The sequence below is a fragment of the Gallinula chloropus genome (genome assembly GCF_964237585.1).
Source record: "Gallinula chloropus genome assembly, chromosome: 2".
NCBI lineage: Eukaryota > Metazoa > Chordata > Aves > Gruiformes > Rallidae > Gallinula > Gallinula chloropus.
Genome location: NC_140086.1, coordinates 70,063,680 through 70,086,029, shown reverse-complemented (window position 1 = coordinate 70,086,029; position 22,350 = coordinate 70,063,680). Strand labels below are relative to the sequence as shown.

At 41.7% G+C, this 22,350-nt stretch overlaps 1 protein-coding gene across 1 annotated transcript in view; it reads right to left on the bottom strand.

Moving 5' to 3' along the window:
* Positions 1 to 22,350, bottom strand: part of MOCOS (molybdenum cofactor sulfurase) — a gene marked incomplete at its 5' end in the record, with an annotated part of 232,679 nt that overhangs the window by 17,225 nt on the left and 193,104 nt on the right. The window contains 5 exons of the mRNA XM_084280179.1: positions 280 to 406; positions 5,373 to 5,478; positions 6,093 to 6,217; positions 10,231 to 10,312; positions 16,181 to 16,343. Coding sequence (XP_084136305.1) covers positions 280 to 406; positions 5,373 to 5,478; positions 6,093 to 6,217; positions 10,231 to 10,312; positions 16,181 to 16,343 — 603 coding nt within the window. The remainder of the gene's footprint in view (positions 1 to 279; positions 407 to 5,372; positions 5,479 to 6,092; positions 6,218 to 10,230; positions 10,313 to 16,180; positions 16,344 to 22,350) is intronic.

The following is a 22,350-nucleotide window of genomic DNA, read 5'->3' as shown; positions in this document are numbered from 1 at the left end:
ATTATTTTTCTGTTCAGTTGGACAGAAACGGGAAATTTTATGAATTATGAAATGTAAAAAAAAAAAAGTGTGGAGAAATATGTCAAAACCTCTCAATTTTACTGGAGCATGCTCACCACAGGTCACAGCATGATTTTTTTTTTACACACTTCATAAATTGCATCTAAACAAACCGTGCCACCCACATTCCAGTCAGAACCTTGCAAAAATTGCTGTGTCTCTAGAGGTCAAAATACTTTGTGGTAGACTGGGACTAGGACAAAGAGAGGTGATTTGCACCTGGAATCGCAGAGCTCCTATTGAAATCTCAGCCCACTCTTCTTCTTCAAAGGACTCTGGTGCACTGATGACAATGTTGGCACGAAAACGTCTGATTAATTCCTCTGTTTCCAATGTCTGTTCCAATCTGTCTCATGGATTTGACAGAGAAAAAGAAAAAATAAAAGGTTTATTAACTAGTCCTGCATTGCTTTTTTGTACTGTAAGAATCTAGTGGCTGAATATTTGAATATCTGGCTGAGTATGATTCAGCAAATGTTTCTCCAGAATAACATGGCCCAAGCTTTATTACAAAGGCTATGGAAATAGCATGAGGTATTAGACTGTGATGTGTAGTCCTTCAACCTGGAACTGTGAAGTAGGTATGAAAGCACACAGATAGGCAATTGTGAAAAAAATTCCTTGTTATCCTACATAAGGCTAATGGCGAGAAATTACAGGATCTCTCAAGTTAGGAATAATTTGACTCGTAAATACTTCTAAAAAGAAGGCAAATAGAAATTTATTCTGCACATGCTGAGTGGCAAAAGGTCACAAACAGCAGGTGCTGAAGGTGAAAAAGGCCAGTAAAGGCACTTTATGAGAGAACATATTCCTCATATTATTATTATTTGCCTTTGGGATGCAGCAGATTGCAACAAATGGTGGGTGTTTTGAAAAAAAATTAATCTCTGTGTGGCGATATCTCCACCTCTTCACAAGCATTTGAACTGCCAGAGTGTAGATTTGTGTCAGTGCGGAGAACCTGCATGAGGCAGGCAGAGCAGCTGACTGCATACAAATATCAGAAATCGGGCTGCAACTTTGAACTGTCATTCTCTACTCTTCTTTGAAAGGAGAACATGACCAGTAATGGATAAAAGAAGACAGCCCTAAAATTTGTGAGAGAGTTAGCTCAGTGCCATTGTTAGTGGGGAAATAACAGTAACTTCTTTTTGCAGTAACCATTATGGACATGAACAACTTTTGATACTCCATCAGCTGTGGTCTGACAGCTTTGGGATATGACAACCTACAGCAGAGTGAGAAAACTAAGTAATTAGTGAAAAGACAAGGTTTTGTCCTGGAAAAGTAGTATTTAGAACCAGTTAATAACATACAGTTCAAAACGTGTTTTAATTAAAATGAGGAAAAACATACAAAATCATAGCACAGGGAAAACTGTTCACATCAAGCAGTCTTGGCAGAAGAGGTCTCTTAAGTGATAAAAAAGAGCTTGCTTTTATTTAAAATAGTATGGCTGATCTCCTTTAGCAGACAAATCTGTACAAAGACAAACTGACTGTGCAGACTTCCAGTCAAACCACACAAGCCTGGCTGCACCAGTCCTTTGTTGTTTACAGGTCCTTCTCCAGCAGCCTGGGTGCAGAAAGTGGACCAGGAACTGTAAGGGCTTCAGGTTTTTTCTTCAAGATCCCACAAGCAATTCCCATGGCTGAGACACAGTCAGTAATCATGGCAGGAGATGGGATATAGGGAGGTGTAGACTCTACCAATGCTCAAGCATATTAGGTGGAAAACAGCAGTTAGTCATTAAGTTCAGTTACGCTGTTGTGCTTCCTAGCTTTACTGGGGGCTCTTTGTGGTGGTTTGAACCTGGCTGGAGGCCAGATGCCCACCAAAGTCTTTCTATCACTCCCCTTTTCAGCTGCACAGGGGAGAAATATATATTGAGAGGCTCAGGAGTAGAGATAAGGACAGAGAGAGATCATTCTGCAATCAGCGTCACGGGCAAAACAGACTCAGCACAGAATAAAGGAAAGAAAACTCTCAGATTTATTATATTGCACTGCACACACAGTGAGACCAGACTACACTTTAGTAATGATTTCTCTCCCTTCTTCCCCCCTCATTGTGGCACAGGGAAGGGCAGGGAATGGGAGAATGGGGTTTTGGTCAGCTCCTTGCAAGTTGTCTTCCTTCTTGCTGGGAGGGGTCGGAGGGAATTCCTCACACCCTTCCCCTGCTGCACTGTGGGGTCCCAGCCACAGCAGACAGTCCTTCATGAACTTCTCCAATGTGCATCCTTTCCCATGGGGCTTCAGCTCTTCACCAGCTGCCCCAAAATGGCTCCCTTCTATGGGATGACGACCTTCAGGCCCAGACTGCTCCAGCCTGGTCCTCAATGGAATCACAAGTTTCTGAAAAAAACTGCTACAGCGTGGGCCTCTCTCCATGGGCTGCAGCTCCTTCCAGGAGCTTGCTCCAACACGGGCTTCTCATGGGGTCACAGCATCCTTCAGGTGTCTCTACCTGCTCTGGAGTGGGGTCCTCCACAGGATCTCTGCTCCCCATCATCAGCCATGGACTGCAGGGGGACAGCATGCTTCACCATGGGCTGCAGGTGGGGTCTCAGTCTTTTCCATGGGCTGCAGGGGCATCTTCTCTCCGGCACCTGGGGCGCCTCATCCTTACAGTTCCTTACATCTTCTCACTCCCTTCTCTGGTGGCAAAAAGCAGCTGCTTGCGGGTTTTTTTCTCCTAAATGTGATTCCCAGAGGTGCTGTGACCGTCACTGATGGGCTCGGCCTTGGTCAGCAACGACTCCGGCCTTGAGCCGGCTGGTGTTTGCTGTGTGGGGTCTGCAGAGAGCTTCTGGCTGCTTCTTGCAGAAGCCACCCCTGCAGCCCCCCTCCTGCACCAGAACCCAGCCACGCAGAACCACAACACTCTTTCAGCTTGGATGCTGTGTAGCCTCTAGTTTTGAATGCATTTTGTGACATATGAGAGCCTGCCACCCCAGCTGCTACTGGTGGGGGCATCAAAAGCCCCAGTAACCTCAGAGCTGGGCACGCAGCAAGCTGAGCCAGCTGCTGAAAACTAATTCAAGTTCCTACTATTTCATCCCTCGCTGCAGCTTCTCCAAGGCTGTGATGCCCCTACTCTGAGTATCTGTCTTCAACCTGCTCAGGCTCACCTCCTAAATACTTCACCTTCTCCCAGACATCAGAACTGCTTCAAATTACTTGGCAGTGTGGATGTGGGTAAATTCCCACTATTTCCCCCCCCTCAAAACATGGGGTGACAGGCACAACATTTCACAGAAATTTCAACAAGGATCTGTTGTGAAAATCAGTGTATTCTGCCAAATCCAGCCTCCGTGCTTTGGACTTTTGACAGTAGTGGGCCCTCCAGTGCAGAAAACATCATATCTATTTAACAGGCAAACTTGAAAAATATTATTTGCATATTCAGAGATGTATTTCTAATAAGAACATTTAAGCATAAGGCCAGGCTATAGGGATTTTCATGGAGGTGACCTATAATTCCAACAAAAGAGAAATGGATTTCTCCATGTACATGAAGCTTTCCAACAGTGTGGTACAGTCTAAATTTTAATTAAATTGTTGTTTCTGGCTTAGATCACCTCTCAAGAGCCAAATGCAAACTGGAAGATTAATAGAAATTATTAAAACTCAACTGAATTTTTAAATTGTTTTCAAAATCTTATCAGGTTTCCATTAAACCCACATGGCAGGAAGTTAAATAATGCTTTCTGAAAAAAGAAAAATATTGAATAAAGACCCAAATGTGTAGATTCTTGGAAGTACCTGTCACAGTTCATTACTTGGAAAGCTTTCACACCATGATTTAGTATCAGTGCAGAGTGAGGACACTGTTGAGGAAGCTGTATGTCTATGCTGAATTAATTTCTCCAGTACCCTGAGAAAGAAAGTACTGCAAGGCAAAACAGGAAGGAGTTTTCCAACTTGTGCTGTACACTGGAAAGTAACATATTTCTCAGGCAGTATTGCAGCTCCAGCCATATCAGGAGTTTCCTTGGAGGAAAAGGAGATTAGAAGCCTAGTTGTACTAGAAGATATCAGGTGCAAAATCAGTGGACTGTCTGATATTGCACGCTTTACAAAAGTTCCCTGACTCTCTTCATCCTCACTCGCTGCTTCCTCTGGTTCTTTACTCTTCTTTGCACTCAGATCTCATGTCTGGAAGGTTCCTCACAAGGTCTCATCATGGCAAAAGCCCAGACTAAGGGATGCCTGCAAGCCCATCAAGCCACAAAAAGAATGCTTTAACTGTCACTGAGAAAGGGCAGTCAGAATGGCTGAGACAAGGACTGATTAAAACCCTTTCTGCACTATTTTCTCTAATGGGTACTGCCATGACATCCAAGAACTGCCCAACTATATTCTCCTAAAGAAAGAAGACCCTCAGGCAGCGCCTGCTCCAGTGGTCTGTAGTGATGCTTCATTCAGTGAGTGGTTTTAAATCCTGAAGAGCTCTCTCTCTCCCTATATATATATGTATATATATATATATATATGCTCCTGCAGATATATGTTCCTCCTTTTCTCAAAATGAGAATTTTAATGTTTGCTGAGTGACTAAGAGGAGATAAGATGACTCCAAGCAGAGGCAGGGAAATTTGGTAAGAGAGGAAAAGGGTGCTCAGAGACAATGCCAGATCTGTGGGATATCTGGCTTTGATAGAGGACTTTTCTGTGGAATTTGAGCTTGTCCTGGTTATATGCAAGAAACAACTATTTTCTATTGTCAGTATATGAACATTTAGTTGGTAATGGATTCCTCATCTTTGAATTGTGGGCTGGCTCAATGTTTCATTTGCTACTTCTGTCTCCCACTTTTGTGCAAGTACAGCCAAATTCAATTAAGAAATTAAATTAATCCAGTCCTGAAAGTAGTTTTAGAATATTTCTGCTATGAATGTTTGCTCTAAATCTTAATCCTTCCCATAGGAAAGAAATAGTTCGGCAAGTAGCAAGATTTTGTATTTTCACCTGCCAGATTATTTATGTTGAGAAAACCTAATTATCCCTGTTCTTCCCATAAACAGAAGTTGGCTGGTTCCCAACAGCATCATGCCACTGAGTCATTTGACAAGAAGTTTAAATTTTCCTAAATGTGGCTGGCAGAAATATGTTTAAGCACTTAATCCAAATTTTCGGAAGTCATACAGGAATGAGTAATTATAACAGTTTAGTACCTACACAGTTGTTGAACACTGAAAAGTAACTATCTCTAAATTTCCAGATAGAACAGTCATATTGGCATTTTATGCCAAGATTATTGAATCCAAGACCACAACGAGACACTTGGAGGCAGAAGGATCTTACCTTGCAGAAATATGTTCTTTCAGCTGCAGAATGCTTGCTACATTTATTAGGAGGTACTGTGCTTCATTCACAAGAGAGAGTGAGATGTTTGTAGCAGATGCCAGACCTGAAAAAAATCAATCCAACATTCTAAAATGATCATTAAACACTAGGAAGATTGTGCTCATAATTTCACCTCATTTTTCCTTTGACCTCTTATTCATTCTCATTAAAAAATTATTTGTTTGGCTCCAGACACTAAGGAAAGATTCCAAGAATCCCCTCAAAGCTGTAAATGATAATGACACATTGCATTTAGAAATTGAGGTAGAGCTGAGATTTTACCAGATTTGTAAAACTAATTACAAGAACAGTATTTAGGGATTTTTCATGCTCTTTCCATTTCATCCTTTTATTATAGTGGAATTTAGTCTAAGAATTTTGTTCACAGAGTTTTCATGATTTTTCAAAATGATCATTGACTTTTCACACAAAATCATGGTCATGATGACAAACCACCCCCCACCCCCCAGACTGGTGTGTCTGTACATTTTCACTAAATACAAGAAGTAGAGGGGCAGAATAAACAGTTTGGGTATACATGTACACTTTGCAACCCACTACGAGATCAATATTGCCTGACTCTTTCACCCTTTGTCAGGGTAATTAGTCAATATGAAGCCCACAAGCCTGATGTTTACTAAGTGAGGAACACAAGTATTTTTCAGGATGACAACATACCTTTTGTATTTTTCTGCTGCGACCTGTTTTTCACGTCTGAACTCTGTCTTATCAAGCGGCAGGGACGACCAAGAAACATGGAGAACCAGCCAGCAATCTTTTCTCCACAGTCGTATGTTTTCACCCTATTATGAAAAAAGAGGGACTTAGCAAAATTTGACTGCCCAAATATCAATTTCCAACACTGAAGACCCCAAAACTACCAGAGCCCAAATATCTATCTAAAGATGGTTTCCATTATTAGTAAATTGTCTACTGAGTTACACAAGGGTGGCAATAGATTTGCCTTCTTTACTTGGATGTAATCTCTCCTAGAAAGATTTTGAGATCACCTCATATCAGGAAGGGCACAGATCAGACTTGCCATTAGATTCCTCAGCCCTGAGTAATCTTAACTTCTTTCTTAAATGTGTTATCTGAGTTTCCCTCACAGATAATGGTGGGTAAGTAGCTTCCATCTATATTAGGCCTCAGGATGGGATGACTCTCACTCTGTGTTTAACTTTATTGACTACAAAAGGAGATGTGCCTGGCATTTAACTTTTAAATGGCATAAGCAGGTAAGAGGAAGGCACCCTTATAAATATCTAAAGGGTGGGTGTCAAGAGGATGGGGCCAGACTCTTTTCAGTGGTGCCTAGAGACAGGACAAGGGGAAATGTGAACAAATTGGAACACAGGTTCCATCTCAACATGAAGAAAAACTTTGGTCTGAGGGTGACAGAGCACTGGAACAGGCTGCCCAGAAAGACTGTGGAGTCTCCTTCTCTGGAGATATGCAAAATCTGTTTGGACACGATCCTCTGCAACATGCACTCGGTGATCCTGCTCTGGCAGGGGGGTTGGACTAGATGATCTTCAGAAGTGCCTTCCAACCCCCACCCTTCTGTGATTCTGTCATTCTGTGAAATTCTCAAGCTGACCTATGCAGGATTTTTGTAGAAAGAATAGTGAGGTAGCAGTGGGCCTATGCTCACCTTTATGTTCTATCCAGCCAAAGAGGCTGATCTACATGGAGACCACAAGCTCTGTGAAACAAGAAAACAGCTTCTCAGAGCAAAAGATGCTAAGCCTTAGGATTGAGAGAGGAAGTGGCTTGGCCTTATGAAAAGCTTTGTAGGTTCAGCTAAGTTACACAGATAGAAAGACGGGACAAGTGAGATAGAAAGAGATTTTACAATCCTGCAGGGATCAGATGTCTCTTCAGCAGTTGTTCTGAATTTTGATTGTGGTGCAGCTCTGCATCCCTCTCCCCACTCAGAGATTGGACAGATGCCAAACACAGCTGTATCTAAGCTAGTTATATCCTAGAACTGAAATGAAACTCTGGTTCTATGAGACACAGGCATTGTGGCAAGAAAGAGGCCAAAAGCTGAGTCTCCACATGAGATTTCTTAGGCTGCGCTGAGTGGTTCCTGTGTCCTTGCTGGTCCCTGTGCTAGGGAGGAGGCTGCTAAGGCATGACACTTCTATGGTAACAGTACAGGCGAAACAAGCTCCCCAAATATTTTTTCCCACTCAAACAGAGGTGCTAGGGGTAGTGAAATTAAGCCTGCTTGGGCTTAATGCTGTTCAAATCAGGAACAAAATCTTGCCCTTATTTTTATTTGGTTACTATTTTGAGCCACAGTAGCCGAGTTAGAGACACACAGCATTCTTGCTCTTTCATCAAATGTCACTGTGTAGTTTTCGTATTCCAGGACTCCCGAGTTTTCAAATTGTTTTCTCTTATCGTCAGGCCATTTTCCGAGCAAGTACCATCATCTCTTCAAGGTCTTAGTCAAAGTCCTTCTGCTGTAGCTCAGTTCTACTCATTTTCTGCTTGTGTTTATTTCTGTGGAGTATTACTTTACATCTGTCAGCACTACATTTCATTTGGGGCATGTCAGGCAATTTATAAAGGAGGGCCCAGTTCTCCCAGATTTTACTTGCTGTTTGCCTTGAGTTCCCCACTCATCTTCCTATTATGTCATTTCGCTTCAGTGTTGTACAGCTGGTCCCTCCACCTAGGTGATTTATAGATCAAGAAACAAGGACAGCTGAAGTCTGAATATTGATCCCAAGGGACATAATACATACCTTTATGAAGAACAGGCTCAGTTTACCTTTTTAACTACACCTTTGTCTTCTTCTACCACCAATATCCTTCCCTTGATGCCTTTGATATTGTGGTCTGTCAAAGAGGCTGCATCCCCTCCTATTTTAGCAAAGCACTAACCTTGAGCATTTAGGGTCTACTACAGCTTCAGTAACCTTAACATCACTGGCTTCTACTTGCATCCATCCACTGTCAGATATTATACTAGCAAGCTGTGTCCTTCCAACGTGAGCAGCACATGCTGATGGACAACCCCTGCTGAGATGAAGGCCACCCCTGTTGAGATGAAGGCTGCCCCTGATGAATTGCTTCACAAGGGAAATTTGGGCTCATTAAACTTCCGTGGCTGATGTGAAATTAAACTTCCTTGCGTGCCTGCTTGCAGATTCTACTTCATGTGCTGTTCTCAGCTGTCTCTGTGTAAATTCAGAGTAACCACCTCAGCCAAAGCACTTGATGAAATCACAGAGTCAGAGAGCAGAATTTGTAAATGGAAAATGCCTGAAGGGAGAGGGTTTCTTTTTAATAAAAACCTTTTAACAGAGACTTTTGGTCCCACTGCTCATCTCTAACACTTTGCAGAAAAGACCCCAGACCACAAATCACCTCCTGTCCTCCTGCAAGCTGTTTTGCTTTTTTTAATCTTTTTTTTTTTTTTGGCCCCAGTGGCTCCCTTGCTGAAACATGGGAATGTGGTATCAAGTGCTGTTGGAGCTCTGAGCAGTTTCAGAACCTCATCAGCATTGTCCACTCATTCTGCTTTCCTTCCTTCCTTGTTTATTTGCTAATCACAGTCCACTCTGTGCAATTAAGAGTTGTATCTCCCCTTTCATTGTCATTGTCATTCTGCTTTTTTCTTCCTCCTCAAAACTCTAAGCAGCTGCCCGTGAAAATTTCCTAATATTTCATACATTTAAAATGACATGGTGACATGAAAGACAGGTTACAATAAACAGTATGGCAGAAAATTATATGCATACAGAGAGAAAGAAAACCTAGGCTATTTTGCAGCCTGGAATAGATGGGCTAACTGTGGGGAGGCTAAGGATGAGTCAACGCTAAAGGAAGTGGGACAGATGGTTAAAACAAATGACTCTTGGGTGAATTCCACTACCTGAGGAAAATACACTTCTGAGGAAAAGATCCTGTTTATCACCTGAATAACTAGTAGAAAAAGAGAAGATCATTTCCTGCATGGCTTCCTGGCAAAAATGGCCAGGTCTTCTGCTGCTTTATTTATGTGTTACCTTCAGAGAAGCAAATATAGAGGGTTACAAGGAATTAATATACCTTGTTTAAAAGACAGCGTAAATCTGTAGGTGGCTCTTTCAGTTGGACTTAGAAAGAGACTCGGTGAAAAGAAACATAGTAGATAATGCAAATGTACTTTAGGGAGGCACTTGATACACTGCCACTCAGAAAACTTAATGAGATTGGGAAGCACTTAGAAAATATGATGGATAAACACTTAGGTTCACTGATAGGAAATTAATTTATTCATAATGCTATATTTCACTGAAGTGGTATGTCTCTTGATTAGACTTAATGCTATTTCACATACTCACCTGCAATCTTCCCAAGATTGTTCAGGGGACACTGATATACATGGGTGGTCAAAACAAAATTAAAAAGGGTTGTAAATATGGAAAGCTGTTTATAAACTCAGTGGGTTCTAGCAATTTTGAACCTGCACAGCATGAAATGGGCAAAGTTGCCAGCACCATTACTGTCAAATGAAGGAACTCAATTCTAGAGTCCTACTGAGGCCCCCAGTTGGCATTTGGCAGTAACTGGGGACACCTTTCCTTTTTCTCATCCTTGCTGCAAGTAAAACAAAGATCTCACTTATTCAAGTGAGTACCAAATCATCACTGCCTCTTGTACCATCCATCTTCTTCTCCTGGCCCATTTAGGTCATTCATCGCTTTCCACCCTCCCCCTTTTTTCTTTTTTTTTAAGGACTTCTGGCCCTGCATGGCCATCTGATCATGTCCTGAGTGTCAGTGATTTTCAGCCTTGATTTCTCTCTGTTCTCACCCACCTGTGTGAACAGACTTTACTCTCACAGATCACAGCCTCTTTTCCAGTACTTTCTTCTAGTGATACAGATATTGGGTCCATACCTGCATGGGCAGAGTGCAAAACATATTTTAAAAACCCAACTTATGCAAAACCATAGGGTCATGAAAAGAGTTCTTATTTTTTGCACCTGTTCACAATCACAGCAGCCTCCCGAACAGTGTATGACAAAGAGCCTTTCTTTTTTTTGCTAGAATAACATTGTCTGCCTGCAGGTGGCTCCAAATGATAATTCAAAGAGCAAAGGCTGCCGATGACCTTGGTAACCAAACCACATTAAGGAATACAACATTTCAGCCTTGAGTAACTTCATTCTCTGTGTAACAAAACTGGCACAAAATTCTGTCATGGTTTCTGTTGAAAGGATGAGTTTATTACTGCTGTGCTTCCCACTAGTAAATCAGGAGACGAGGTTAATCACTGATGGGTGGGGGCTTTTTTTAAAGGTGGGATGGAGTGATCAAAAAGATGAAAGATAGAGGTGGGAGGAAAAAAACTTAGCACAGGCTGTTCAAGGAAAAATATAATATGTCATAAAACGACAATAACTTAAAGATAAAATGTAAGGAAACCACTAATGAGAGGCTTATTCCCATCTACCCATCTCTAAGTTCAAGCCATATGAGGAATCCTTGGTAATGATCTATGCTAACAGTTTATTCCATAGTGTTCTTATCTTGAACAGAATGAGCCAAAGAGAGGGAAAGGCTATTGTGGCTTACTAGAACCAAAAGAAAAGCTGTACTGTTTTGCCTTCTGTTAATTGAAAGCAATAATCTTAAATGACGAACAAAGAGTTTTACTATGTGGCTGCAACGAATCCAGCTCTTTTCCATTATACTGCAACATAAACCAGTGAAGACCAATCTCCTGTACCTCAGCTTTGTATCAGTGTGTTTTGATTTCGCTCATTACTTCCAGTTTATATTGCTGTAGTACAAATAAGAATCCAGCTCTACCAGCTCTGTGATATGGTGAAATCAAATAGTTTCATTCTCTTCTGAAGAGTAATGAAATGCAGTTCAAATTCACTATCAGTGCTGTTCCACAGAAGTTTTCAGTACAGAAGGACTTCTACTCTATTTTTTAGCTAATGATGTTAGTATACTTCAGAAACAAAGACAGAGAAGGAAAAGCTAGGTTGACTTCGAAAAATAAAATATGTCAGTAATAAATGCATTGAACTTGTTTGCAGCAACCTGAAAAAGAAGCCAATGTTATCACATAAACCAGAATTACTGCTCTTGTACTTTGGAAAAAATTAAACATTAGCATCATTCTTCTGGAAAATAAGAGTTTGAAAGGTTTCATCCTGTACACATCCTTAGCTGTTACATAGTTTAGAAAAACATTCTAAGCAAGGCATACTCACAACATTTCTTAAAATAGAGTCCCAGAGCTTTAAAAAGCCCTGCTTCTATACACCAGCAAGTGTATCACATTTTTATTGAACAGTACACATTTTACAGTGATGTTTAGGTCAGTTAAACATTGTTAATTACAATTTTATTCTATCTTAAGGCAAAAAAATAAAGCAGAATATTGCCAGTTACTAAAATGTAAAAGCTGTCATTCTCCATGGTCATTTGCTTGATAATAAAATTCACAGATGTGCTCACAGTATTAATATAAAAAAAATATTCTTTTCTTTATAGCTCCTATTTTCAGTCAATGAGAAAAATTAGAGGCCCGTTATTTCAATAGACTGAAATATAAACTATTCATGTATATTCTTTCGTCAGTGTATGCACTTAATTCCCATTATTTTTATTGGCAGTAACACATGACTATGAGAGCACAATAAACTCCAGCAAAGTGTAATTAGTTGCTCGGTTTCGCTAGCATTTTTCTACTCCAATATTTTGAAGGGTCTTCACAACACTCAAAATTTCTCCCTCTGCGTAAAGGCAAAGTGAAGCCCAACTGGCCAGAGTAAGGCTGACTGGTAGCTAAAGCAGAGAGGACCGAGTCTCCTGCAGAAATGGATTCTCAGCCAAATTCTGTTTGGATTACTTCTGTGGTGGTCAGGAAGGAACAAGCCTGGTGTAATCTATGTCCCCACGTACTTGATGGAGCAGAACAAGAAGATTTGCCTTGATTCCCACTCAAGTAATACGGCTTCTAGAAACAAAGGCACTTACTCCTGTCCACCTTTAAGCTGTCAGGAGCCTGACCATTCACCACTGCCTCTCCCTCTGCTCTCACTTATCCCCTTCCTCAGGGATGAGGATACCATGCAAGCCAACTAATTCTTCAGGCATGCCAGAGAAGGTTTCTAAGCCTTTGCGCAGTCTTAGCGTTGTCTGGCCATCCTCACTACCCACAGTGAGGTCTTAGCCTTGTCTGGCCATCCTCACTACCCACAGTGACATCTTAGCCTTGTCTGGCCATCCTCACTACCCACAGTGATGTCTTAGCGTTGTCTGGCCATCCTCACTACCCACAGTGGCGGCAGTATTGCACAGCTGGGTCAGTCAGACAGTGGGTCTGCCCATCCATTGCTGGATGGGCTACGGGGACATGCTACCCACAGGGGTGAAAGGGAGAACCTGAAGCAATGTCTCAGCAAACGAAGGCTTTGGCAAAAGGTATTAAAGTAGTTACTGTCACACTAAATCATGCTGACAATTTTATTTTGTTGGGCAAAGAAGACAGAGAATATTAAACCACACTGAATGAAATAGTCATAAACAAATTTTCCGCTAATGAAAAGTTCTAGAGGGAGAGGAGAGCACGTGCCTGGAGGGGGAGAGAGAACAGACTCATTATGTTTGAAAAGTGCCACAGATAAAAATCTTCACCATAATCTAATAGCATAACAGCAACTGTTCTAGAGGAATGCCACACAATGCAGCTATGTGGGATTCACCCCACTCATTTTAGGCACTTACCAGAGGCACCTAATCCAGCAGCATGGTTGCCTTAGACCCTCTCTATCCAAAAGAGACACCTCTGGACTGCAAAGCATGCTCTAGATGGAGATCATTGCCACAGCCTGCTCTCACAATGCGAAAAGCACAGACGATAGCGGAGAAACTGGTAGAGAAAGCAGAGTAGTTACAGCCCCCTTGCCGAGGAGCAGGAGGGAGGCAGTTAACTTGACTGCAGTTGTCACTCAGCTGGGAGCTGCTGGGTTTTCAAATCCACTGGAGTGGGGGAATTCCAGGAAATGTGCAGCTCAAAGGTTCTTTTTCTTTTTTTCACCGCTGTCACCTCCCTCACCCACTCCTCTCCACCAGTCATGTCCCCATCACACTGTGAAGAACAGAGGAACTCTGCACGGGGACTGTGAGGGCAGGGGGAGCAGAGGAGGAGTTGGAGCAAACAAAACTCATCTTGGAAAGATGCATGCTACTGTAGGTGAGGAAAGGCAGTTTGGGTGGGGGACATCCAGTGGGAGAAATAATGCACAAAACCACAAAGGGGGAAGAGACCTGGAAGTGGCTGTGGGCACCAGGCCAGGTACTACAAATCTGAAATACCATTAGCCACTGACATAGGCCAGCGAAGGCTCTGAGCTGCACAACAGCCAATGTGGCTCATCAGAGGTCTACCACTCCTCACTGCACTGACTGGTGCTGCAGCTATACACACGGCGTTCAGCTTCGGGTCCTGCGTTAGCAACAGACTACTGACAGGCTGGAGAGAGTGGTGACAAAAGCAACAGTAATTAACATGGGATTTTCAAGGAAAGAGTCAACATCATAAATTAAACCAGTGTGATGATAATTTCCAGTGACTCATGTATGTGAAAGGATAAGAGAAAAAAATTAAAAATTTAACCCAAGCAAACAATGCAGGTAAGAGGGAAGAAAACAAAATAAATATTGGAACAACGTCCTCTGGATTTATCTGCTCAGTCTTACCCTGCCAGTTTGCATGTGTGCCAATCGCCGTGCTATCGTATGAGCAGTAACCTCTGGCAGAGTCTCCCGAAGCAAATGTGAGCCATTATCTCAGTGTCAAGCTTTAAAACACACTCCTGGTTGCAAGTACACTACAGGAGTGAAAAATTGCAGGACTATTGTAAGAGAGGGCCCAGACCATCTTATGGGGTAAGATTATTGGTACCTAGAGCCATTATACAAAGATTAAAATGACTGTACTGTTCCATACTGGCTGTACCAAAGCAGGCAATAAATACATGCCAAGCATGGTTCGGTTAGAGCACACTGGAGTGATCCATAGACTTGGCCAATCACTCCTGCGTGGAAATGGTTCTTGCTTTCATAGGAAGGAAGGTGAATGACAGTGAAAAGTCCAAAAATGACTCAAAGTAAAACGTGGGATTTAAATGTGAATTTCACCCTGGCGCTAACTATGGGAACAGACTGTAAATCTCAGTGAGAAATGGGTGTCTTGACTGTCATTTCTACCTGACAAAACTTCCTCCTGACACTCTGAAGTATGTCAGTGCAGATATTGACAGGCAAACACACTAATGGATATGCACTTGTCTGAACAATGTGGTACTAGCAGAGAAAAAATTAAAACATACTTGGAACAGCAGAATGAAGCAATCAAAAAGTCCAACAGAGTTGAATGTCTGAAAATGTGAAGGATAAATGGAGAAGGTTTGGACAAGACTTCACACTGTGTCTGCAAACAAGAGGTATGGGCACAAAGGGAGACGGAAAGGAACCAATTTCTAGAAATAATTAGTTCTGAAGCACTTGGTAATTTAAATGTGAGAGAAGGCTGTCTCTGCAACTGTACTACAGGAATTTGAGGTGCAAGGTGCTCCACATGGAAGTGAAATGAATTAACAATACCTTTTCAAAAAAAGGTTTATAGAGTAGAAAATAGCTGTTTGTGTCAATGAACCCGCCTGGAATCCCTAAGAAGAGACTAGGTTGTGCTTGGGGTCTTAAGCACACACACACAAAAATCACATGAGACTAGCAGAAGTACCAAGATGTACATTTGATGAACCTATTCCAGACAAAAGGAATCAACTGTCCAGAATTCATTTCATAGGGAGTGCTCAGACAACTGTAATGTACAAACAGAAAGGAGACAACTGTAATGTACAGAGTTACAGATCCACTCAATATGGGTTTCTAATAAAGGGGGAAAAATATGAGTATAGGTTTTCCCTGTTTTGCTCTAGCTCTTGAAAATGTGGGCACCTATGTTACTAATGGTTAAGACATACTGGCTGAGTAAATGTTGGACCCCAGGGAAATGACAAACGCCATTCAGCCACATGCAAATCCAGCCATAACAATATCTTGTGGAATACAACCTGGCCCAGTGTTCAGGGCTAACAAAATAAATAATTTGTACCCTCAAGTAGCAAAGGGCTTTCTGTAATACTTTCCAGAGGTTTTCATCTTTTTTTAATCTTTCTTCACCTCAGCAGAGAATCAGAATGGTTTTGAAAGAAGCCCAAACATCAGGAAATATTTGCCCAGTAGTGCCTGCTGTTTAACAGAGATGAAAAATGTCTGGTCCTTATTTTAATTCATACCAATTTCCACTGAAGACTCTACCCCTCCAGTCCCACAGCTGGAAGGAGTGGGAGAGCTGTAAAATGGGAAAGTCTTCAGCCCAGGTGTTTGACGTTAGACTCCTTTACCTTCACAGCACCAGGCTGATGGACTTCATGATGTGGAGAGATGGGACTAGTCAGTAAATGCCCACATCTGTCAATTCATTACTCCTTCCTGCAGCATCCACTTTACAACTGCACACAGGGACCCACTGTCTTCTCTCTGCCCATCCCAACAGCGAGCTGCTCAGGGCTGTATATTACAGCCTGGCCTTTCTCTGCCTCCAGCTGGTAGCAGAGCTCATCCCTGAAGTCAGTAGGTGCACACAGCATTCAGAGGTTTGGTGTGTGCATGCAGGTGTCCCTGCTCAGAAGTTTGATGTAAGTTAAAGAAGGGGAGAAAAGGACATTGGTTACTAACCTTCTGCCTGAATGACCATAACCTTTTGCTTCAGATCAATTGAAGGATTTACCAGACACAACCTTGGCTCCTGCTTCTGAGTCAAACAGACTCCATTCTGGTTTACGACCATCCAGTTCCGGTCGTACAGCAAACCCTGGTTTCCTACCAGCCATTCTGTAACCTGGAAAAGCATCAGGAGGGGATACAAAGGCTTAGGAAATTTTAGCTGCATTAACAGGTTCCCACTGAAATGAAAGAGAGGGAAAAGAAACTGTTAATGAAAAGCTGTGAAATCAGGAAAGCTTGTGCGAACCAATGACAGCCTTTAATAAGAGAAACCTTAACTGCAAATCAAAGATAAAGATATCACTGCACAAAGCTGACAAAACAAAAGGGAGTTACTAGAATTATTTACATATTATCATACACATTGATTTAACAGAGCTATGAGAATAAGCCTCTCTCAAACACTCTGAAAACTGTTTTTCGTTTTATACTCATCCATTTTTAAGATACTTACCCCCCAACAATTTTATTTTAATTTACAAAGCATGGACTCTTCATGGCAGTTGTATGAATTAAGGCAAAGCCAACCAAACCCAAAGCATGAAAAATGTGAAATTCAAAATCCTGCAAAAAATTTCCGCAGTTTTCATAAAACTGGAACCATTTTATTAATGAATGCATTGGAGAAAACCATCACTGCTGAGGTTTCTGGTTTAGCTAGAAGCATAATTGTTTCTCCAGATACCCTTACAACAAAACACATTGTCTCTTTGCTATCTGTTCTTCCATTACTTCTGTCACACTACATCCAATAGCCTATACAAACATATTGTCCTTGCTTTCACGTACATTTTTCTGGTGAAAAGAACATCTGTTACTGATGCTACACAGATGGTAATCTTGAAATCCAAAAAGAGAGTAATTTTAGTAATGCCTTTGGGTGATATTAATAACTGCTTTCTCCTTCAGAATGTTAAAATATTAATACCATTCTTTTAACATAAAGCTGGGCATTTAAACACATTGCTTCAACTCATGCATGATTTCTAGTCACAGTTGAGTACAGAGAAAAGTTAACTGCAGCTGAACTTTGTTGAATTCTTGTAGGGAAGCTTAACGCAGCTCACACAAACTAACTGGCAAAAGACTTGAGCAGAAAGTGCTGAACAAAAGCTGTATGTCAAGCACAGCCTGATGCTCTTAAAAAAAAAGAAAAAGCAGCATGGCTGGAAGCACTTGTTAGATTAATTAAAAGTCATGTTTTTGCTCAGCATGTGGTCTATCCAAAACCCCACAGAACCACAACATTGCACTCTCACAAACTTTTCTGGGTTTTATAAGAGCAGCAGCTTGACACCAACTGCCTGACTAGAGAAAGCCAAGGGCAGGCACTCCGGAACTGAAAACTTAGAACATTAAAGCTGAACAAGTCCCTCTAAATAAATTGGCCACAATGATATCCAGTGTATGGAATACAGAAAATGGAAAAGCTTTAAAGACAAAAAAAATGTACTTTATCAATCTATATGATTTATAATATTTTGGGGAAGTTTTTTTAAGTGAGTATGGATGAAAAAATCAGTAAAAAAAGGAAACTTGAGGTCTGACAGTGTCATCTGAAACCACCTTGTCCAAGCGCCGCTGTTGGCACTTAAATGATGCGAACTTTTGCCCTTTCTTTTTAGGGCAGGAATCATAGCCCAAAGGCTGCAAGATCAGATGAACCTACTTATGTCCCTGCTGGAAATTATTCTTTGGAGAGGCCAGTATTTTTTATACTGTCCAATTAAATTACAAAATGCATTTTAACAGCTGGTGATCATCTAAGAGATCCTGCTAACAAATCTTCTATCCAGAACAGAAGATCACTTATTGGTAATAGATCCTTTCATGGATCCAACAGAACTTTACAAGATTCACAAGCCATGAGCAGAATAAACCAAAAGAGCAGAAAACCAAAAAAAGAGCATGAAGACAATAATTCCTAGGTGCCTATTGTAGTATTCAGCTGTTTTGGTTCCACTTCAGGCCAGGAATCTTATTCAGGAAATAACTTAAGTGCTTGCTTACCCTTCACTGAAGACAAGAGGCTTTATGAGCAAAACAAAACAATCTCTCTTTAACCAGAGTTTCAGCTGATTCTCACACACTGATCAGCATGGTGGGGAAAGCTCAGCTGACTAGGGAGCAGGTACTTGGAAATAATCAACACCTTCCATTCAAAATACCTCTAGTAGGTCCCCCAGTAAAACACAAGTAACTCCATGCTCCTCTCTGAGATGTAGCACGCAGTAGGACTAAAGGTCCTCAGCCCATTATTTCCTCTTCCCCTGCGTATGTGCCATTGTTACAAGAATCAGCCAGTGAGTCCCTGTCCTCACACAGATGTGCCCCGTACACAATCCAGTGCGTTGCTTCCTCTCCACTTTTCAAGGGACTGTATTTCATCTGTTCCCAGGACCCCAATAAATAAAGCTGCAACAACAAAGTAACTGTGTTACCCTGCCTTTGAGAGAGAGTCACACAAATGGGAAATAGAGCCTGTTTGTTGCTAATGCTGATACTGGAGATGGGCATGGAAGAATTCAGGCATTTCTATTCTTAGTACTGAAGCTTGCGACCTGTGCAGCCCGTCTCCAGACATCATGTAAAAGAAAACCCTGAAGGGATTGTGAAATGAGTGCAAGAGACCGACTGAGAGCAGCTCGAGCAAAGCCTGCCTGCTCTGGTTTCATCTGAGACATGAGAGGGGGGGTTCAATTTGGCTCCCTTGGATTACCTCTGAGAGGTCTGCTCAAGGCTTGTAGAGATGACTCAGGCTGCGAAGATGATCCACATCGTGGTGGACCACTAGCAGGAGGTCAGGCAGGGCACTCAAATGTCTCTAAATACCCATATTTAGGCAACCATTACAGTGAAGCAAAGCAACCAATGAAGCTTACTTGGAAGTAAAAGAAAACTAACCTGAGTCCCTGTAGCTGTCTGGCCAGCTCCGACTACTAGACAAGTTAGAAGGTGAGAGCGCAGAAAGTGGGGACACCAGGACTTTACTGACAGCTACAAGCACACACCTTAACTTGCAGCAGGTGGGCTCATCATCCAACATAAGGTCCTCTCTGCCTGTCATAAGCAAGGATCACTGGATAGTACAGTCAGTACACGGTACTGTCCTATCTGCTTTAGTTCATTTTGCCTCTTGTTTTGTAAAAATATCCATTGCAAAGACATGGGTGGGGTTTTTTTCGGGTTTGGTTTTAGGGTTTTTTTTCTGGAATTTTCTTAAAAACATATTGGGATGCATTTCTCCATAGTTCACAGTATTGTCATCGTAAAGGCTAACACAATTTTCAAACACATTAAAGGAATCACTAAATAGGCTTTGAATTATGCAAGTTTAAAAATGTTAGTGGTCTTACATATAATTTATCCACTGATCACTAGGAACTTGCATTGTATTTTAAATTAAAAGCTAATTTATCTCCTGTGTTGAGATGCAATTTTTATAGTCCGAAATCTACTGCAAGAATAATAAAGTTATTAATGTTTAAAGTCCTAACCTTTTTCACTGGGCACACTGCATTATGTAATTATGCAAAATTCATTGACATGAGAGATGTTCGTGTTTAAAAATGCATGTTTAAAACTCATTTTTATGTTGGAAAAGAAGAAAAAAAATGGTCTGGGATAGAGGTTATTCCTCTTCCCTGCTTCTCCACAGTAAAAAAAAAATCATTGTAGAGAGAAGAAAGAGCATTTAAGAAGTTGAGTTTGAATATTCTGCCCTCTGCTTCCTTCTCCATGTGTACAGAACCCATGGAACAACACCGAATAGAGACCATTCCGTGGCCAGGGACAGTTTATAAAATGCTGTAGGAACTAAGCGACCTGCAGTGAGCTGATGATCTTCATTTCAAGCTTCATCCTCTCAGCTGCCAAAACACTCCGCACTCTCATTTTCTCTGGAGGTCAAGCACCTCCCATATTAAAACACTTCGCACAGAGCAGTGAAATCAGAGTTTAGGAGAGGAGGAGATCATGTGGCTCTAGAGTGGAGATCAAGCAGCTGTGAGGTTGTACTCACATCTTCACCGAGCTTGTACTCCAGCTACTCGGCAAGTCATTTACCCTACAACTAGTAAGTCAGCGGGCAGGCTTCGCAGGCTGGGCCCTGCACACACACACACACACACACACACACACGCACGCACACACACACACGCACAGAGTTAGCTGGAATTTTCCACTGCACAGATTAGAATCATAGAATCATAGAATCACAGAATGGACTGGGTTGGAAGGGAGCCCAAGGATCATAGAGCTCCAACCCCCCTGCCACAGGCAGGGACACCAACCTCCAGGCCTGGAGCTACACAAGGCTGCCCAGGGCCCCATCCAACCTGGCCTTGAACACCTCCAGGGACAGAGCATCCACCACCTCTCTGGGCAGCCTGTTCCAGCACCTCACCACTCTTTCTGTAAAAAACTTCCCCCTAATATCTAATCTAAACCTTCCCTCCTTTAACTTTAGTCCATTCCCCCTTGTCCTGCCATTATCTGCTCTTTTAAAAAGTCGAATCCCCTCCTGCTTATAAGCTCCCTTCAGGTACTGGAAGGCTGCAATGAGGTCCCCCCGCAGCCTTCTCTTCTCCAGGCTGAACAAGCCCAGTTCCCTCAGCCTCTCTTTGTAGGGCAGGTGCCCCAGCCCTCTAATCATCCTTGTGGCCCTCCTCTGAACCCTCTCCAACAGTTCCACATCCTTGGATTATTTTAGTGTAATGCAAGCCACCACGTACCTAAAATAAAGCCTGTTTGCTACACATGCAAAAAAAAGTCAAATCAGCTGGAAGGCTTGAGTTGAATTTACAAATCTGTGAGACTCTGACCTCAAGAATCCACTGCAAAGTGAATTTATTGCCACCCAATACCTACGCCACTTTCACCTCTTCACATCAACCAGCTTAGAGCCACCCTATAGCTGATAAAAAATGGAGATCGATTTGTTAACTGGGAAAATATTTTTCTAACTTTCTGACAACTGCCAAGCATTTGAAAGGTATTTTAGGTTTAAAACATGAAACTGAATCTCAGTTCTTGGATTCCAACCAAAGGAGACAACAAGCTGCATAATTATTACTTTGGAATTTGATGAGTTTCCTAAAGTAAGGAGATAATATAATGTTAAGTGTGATGTCTGTATGACAAAGACCACTAAGAGAATGGCAAAGGAATAATTATTATAGGATCCAGTCTTTTAATGAAAGAATCGCAAAGGAATAATTATTACAGGATTTGGGCTTTTAATGAAAAACTCTAGAAATGCTGGTATAGTCTATATTTTAGAAGGCAAAATGATTTTCAGGATTTGATTCCATTTCATTGTTTAAGGTTTCTCCAGTGCATCTTGCTTCAAACCCCACTGTCATGTGGCATGGGTTCTTTGCCCCTCTCAGGGTGATACAGGATGAAGTTGCAGCAATGACAGAGAGATTTGTAGTGGGTGATGTGCTCTGCAGTTAGCCAGGACGTGGGTTCTGGCAGGGCTGGCTTTCTGTCATGCTTTTAGCCATCAGGAAGAGATCAAACCACTGCTTCATTTAGAATGGGACTAACTGATTTTTAAAGCTCATTACAAATGGTTCTTGTAGTCCTCTTCTAAAGGCAGACAGTGGGATCGACAGATCTTTCACAGGCTGATTATAAATGTACAACAGGTCTAGAAGTGTCACCCAGACCTTTGGGAACAAAAATCTGAAGAATGGCTGCTGGACAGGAAGAAGAAGCCAAAAGCAAAGACATTTTCTTTGGGGATTTACTTCAATATTGAAAACAATGAGAATCAAACGATCTTTTGGCTTCATTTCCTGGCCTGCTCTCCTTAAGCATTGGAAGTCCTTTATCATCATATCTATTAGGTCAACTTCTACTGTTCTTTCACATGTACTCATGTATCTTCTAAGGTCTAAGTGGCAATGCAGAAAAAATGCCCTTTGAGAAGAGGAAGAGAACTAAAAGCTACTGATAGTGAACTTGCAGTACCTTCCAATGTCCTATATTAAAGCCAGTAAACATTTAATTGTATATTACTCTTTGCCAATACAGGCTCTGACAGTGCTGAGTGGACTGGGTTCCAGTGTGGCTGAAACTTTGATATAAAAAAAATATTAAACTGGAATACACTGGAT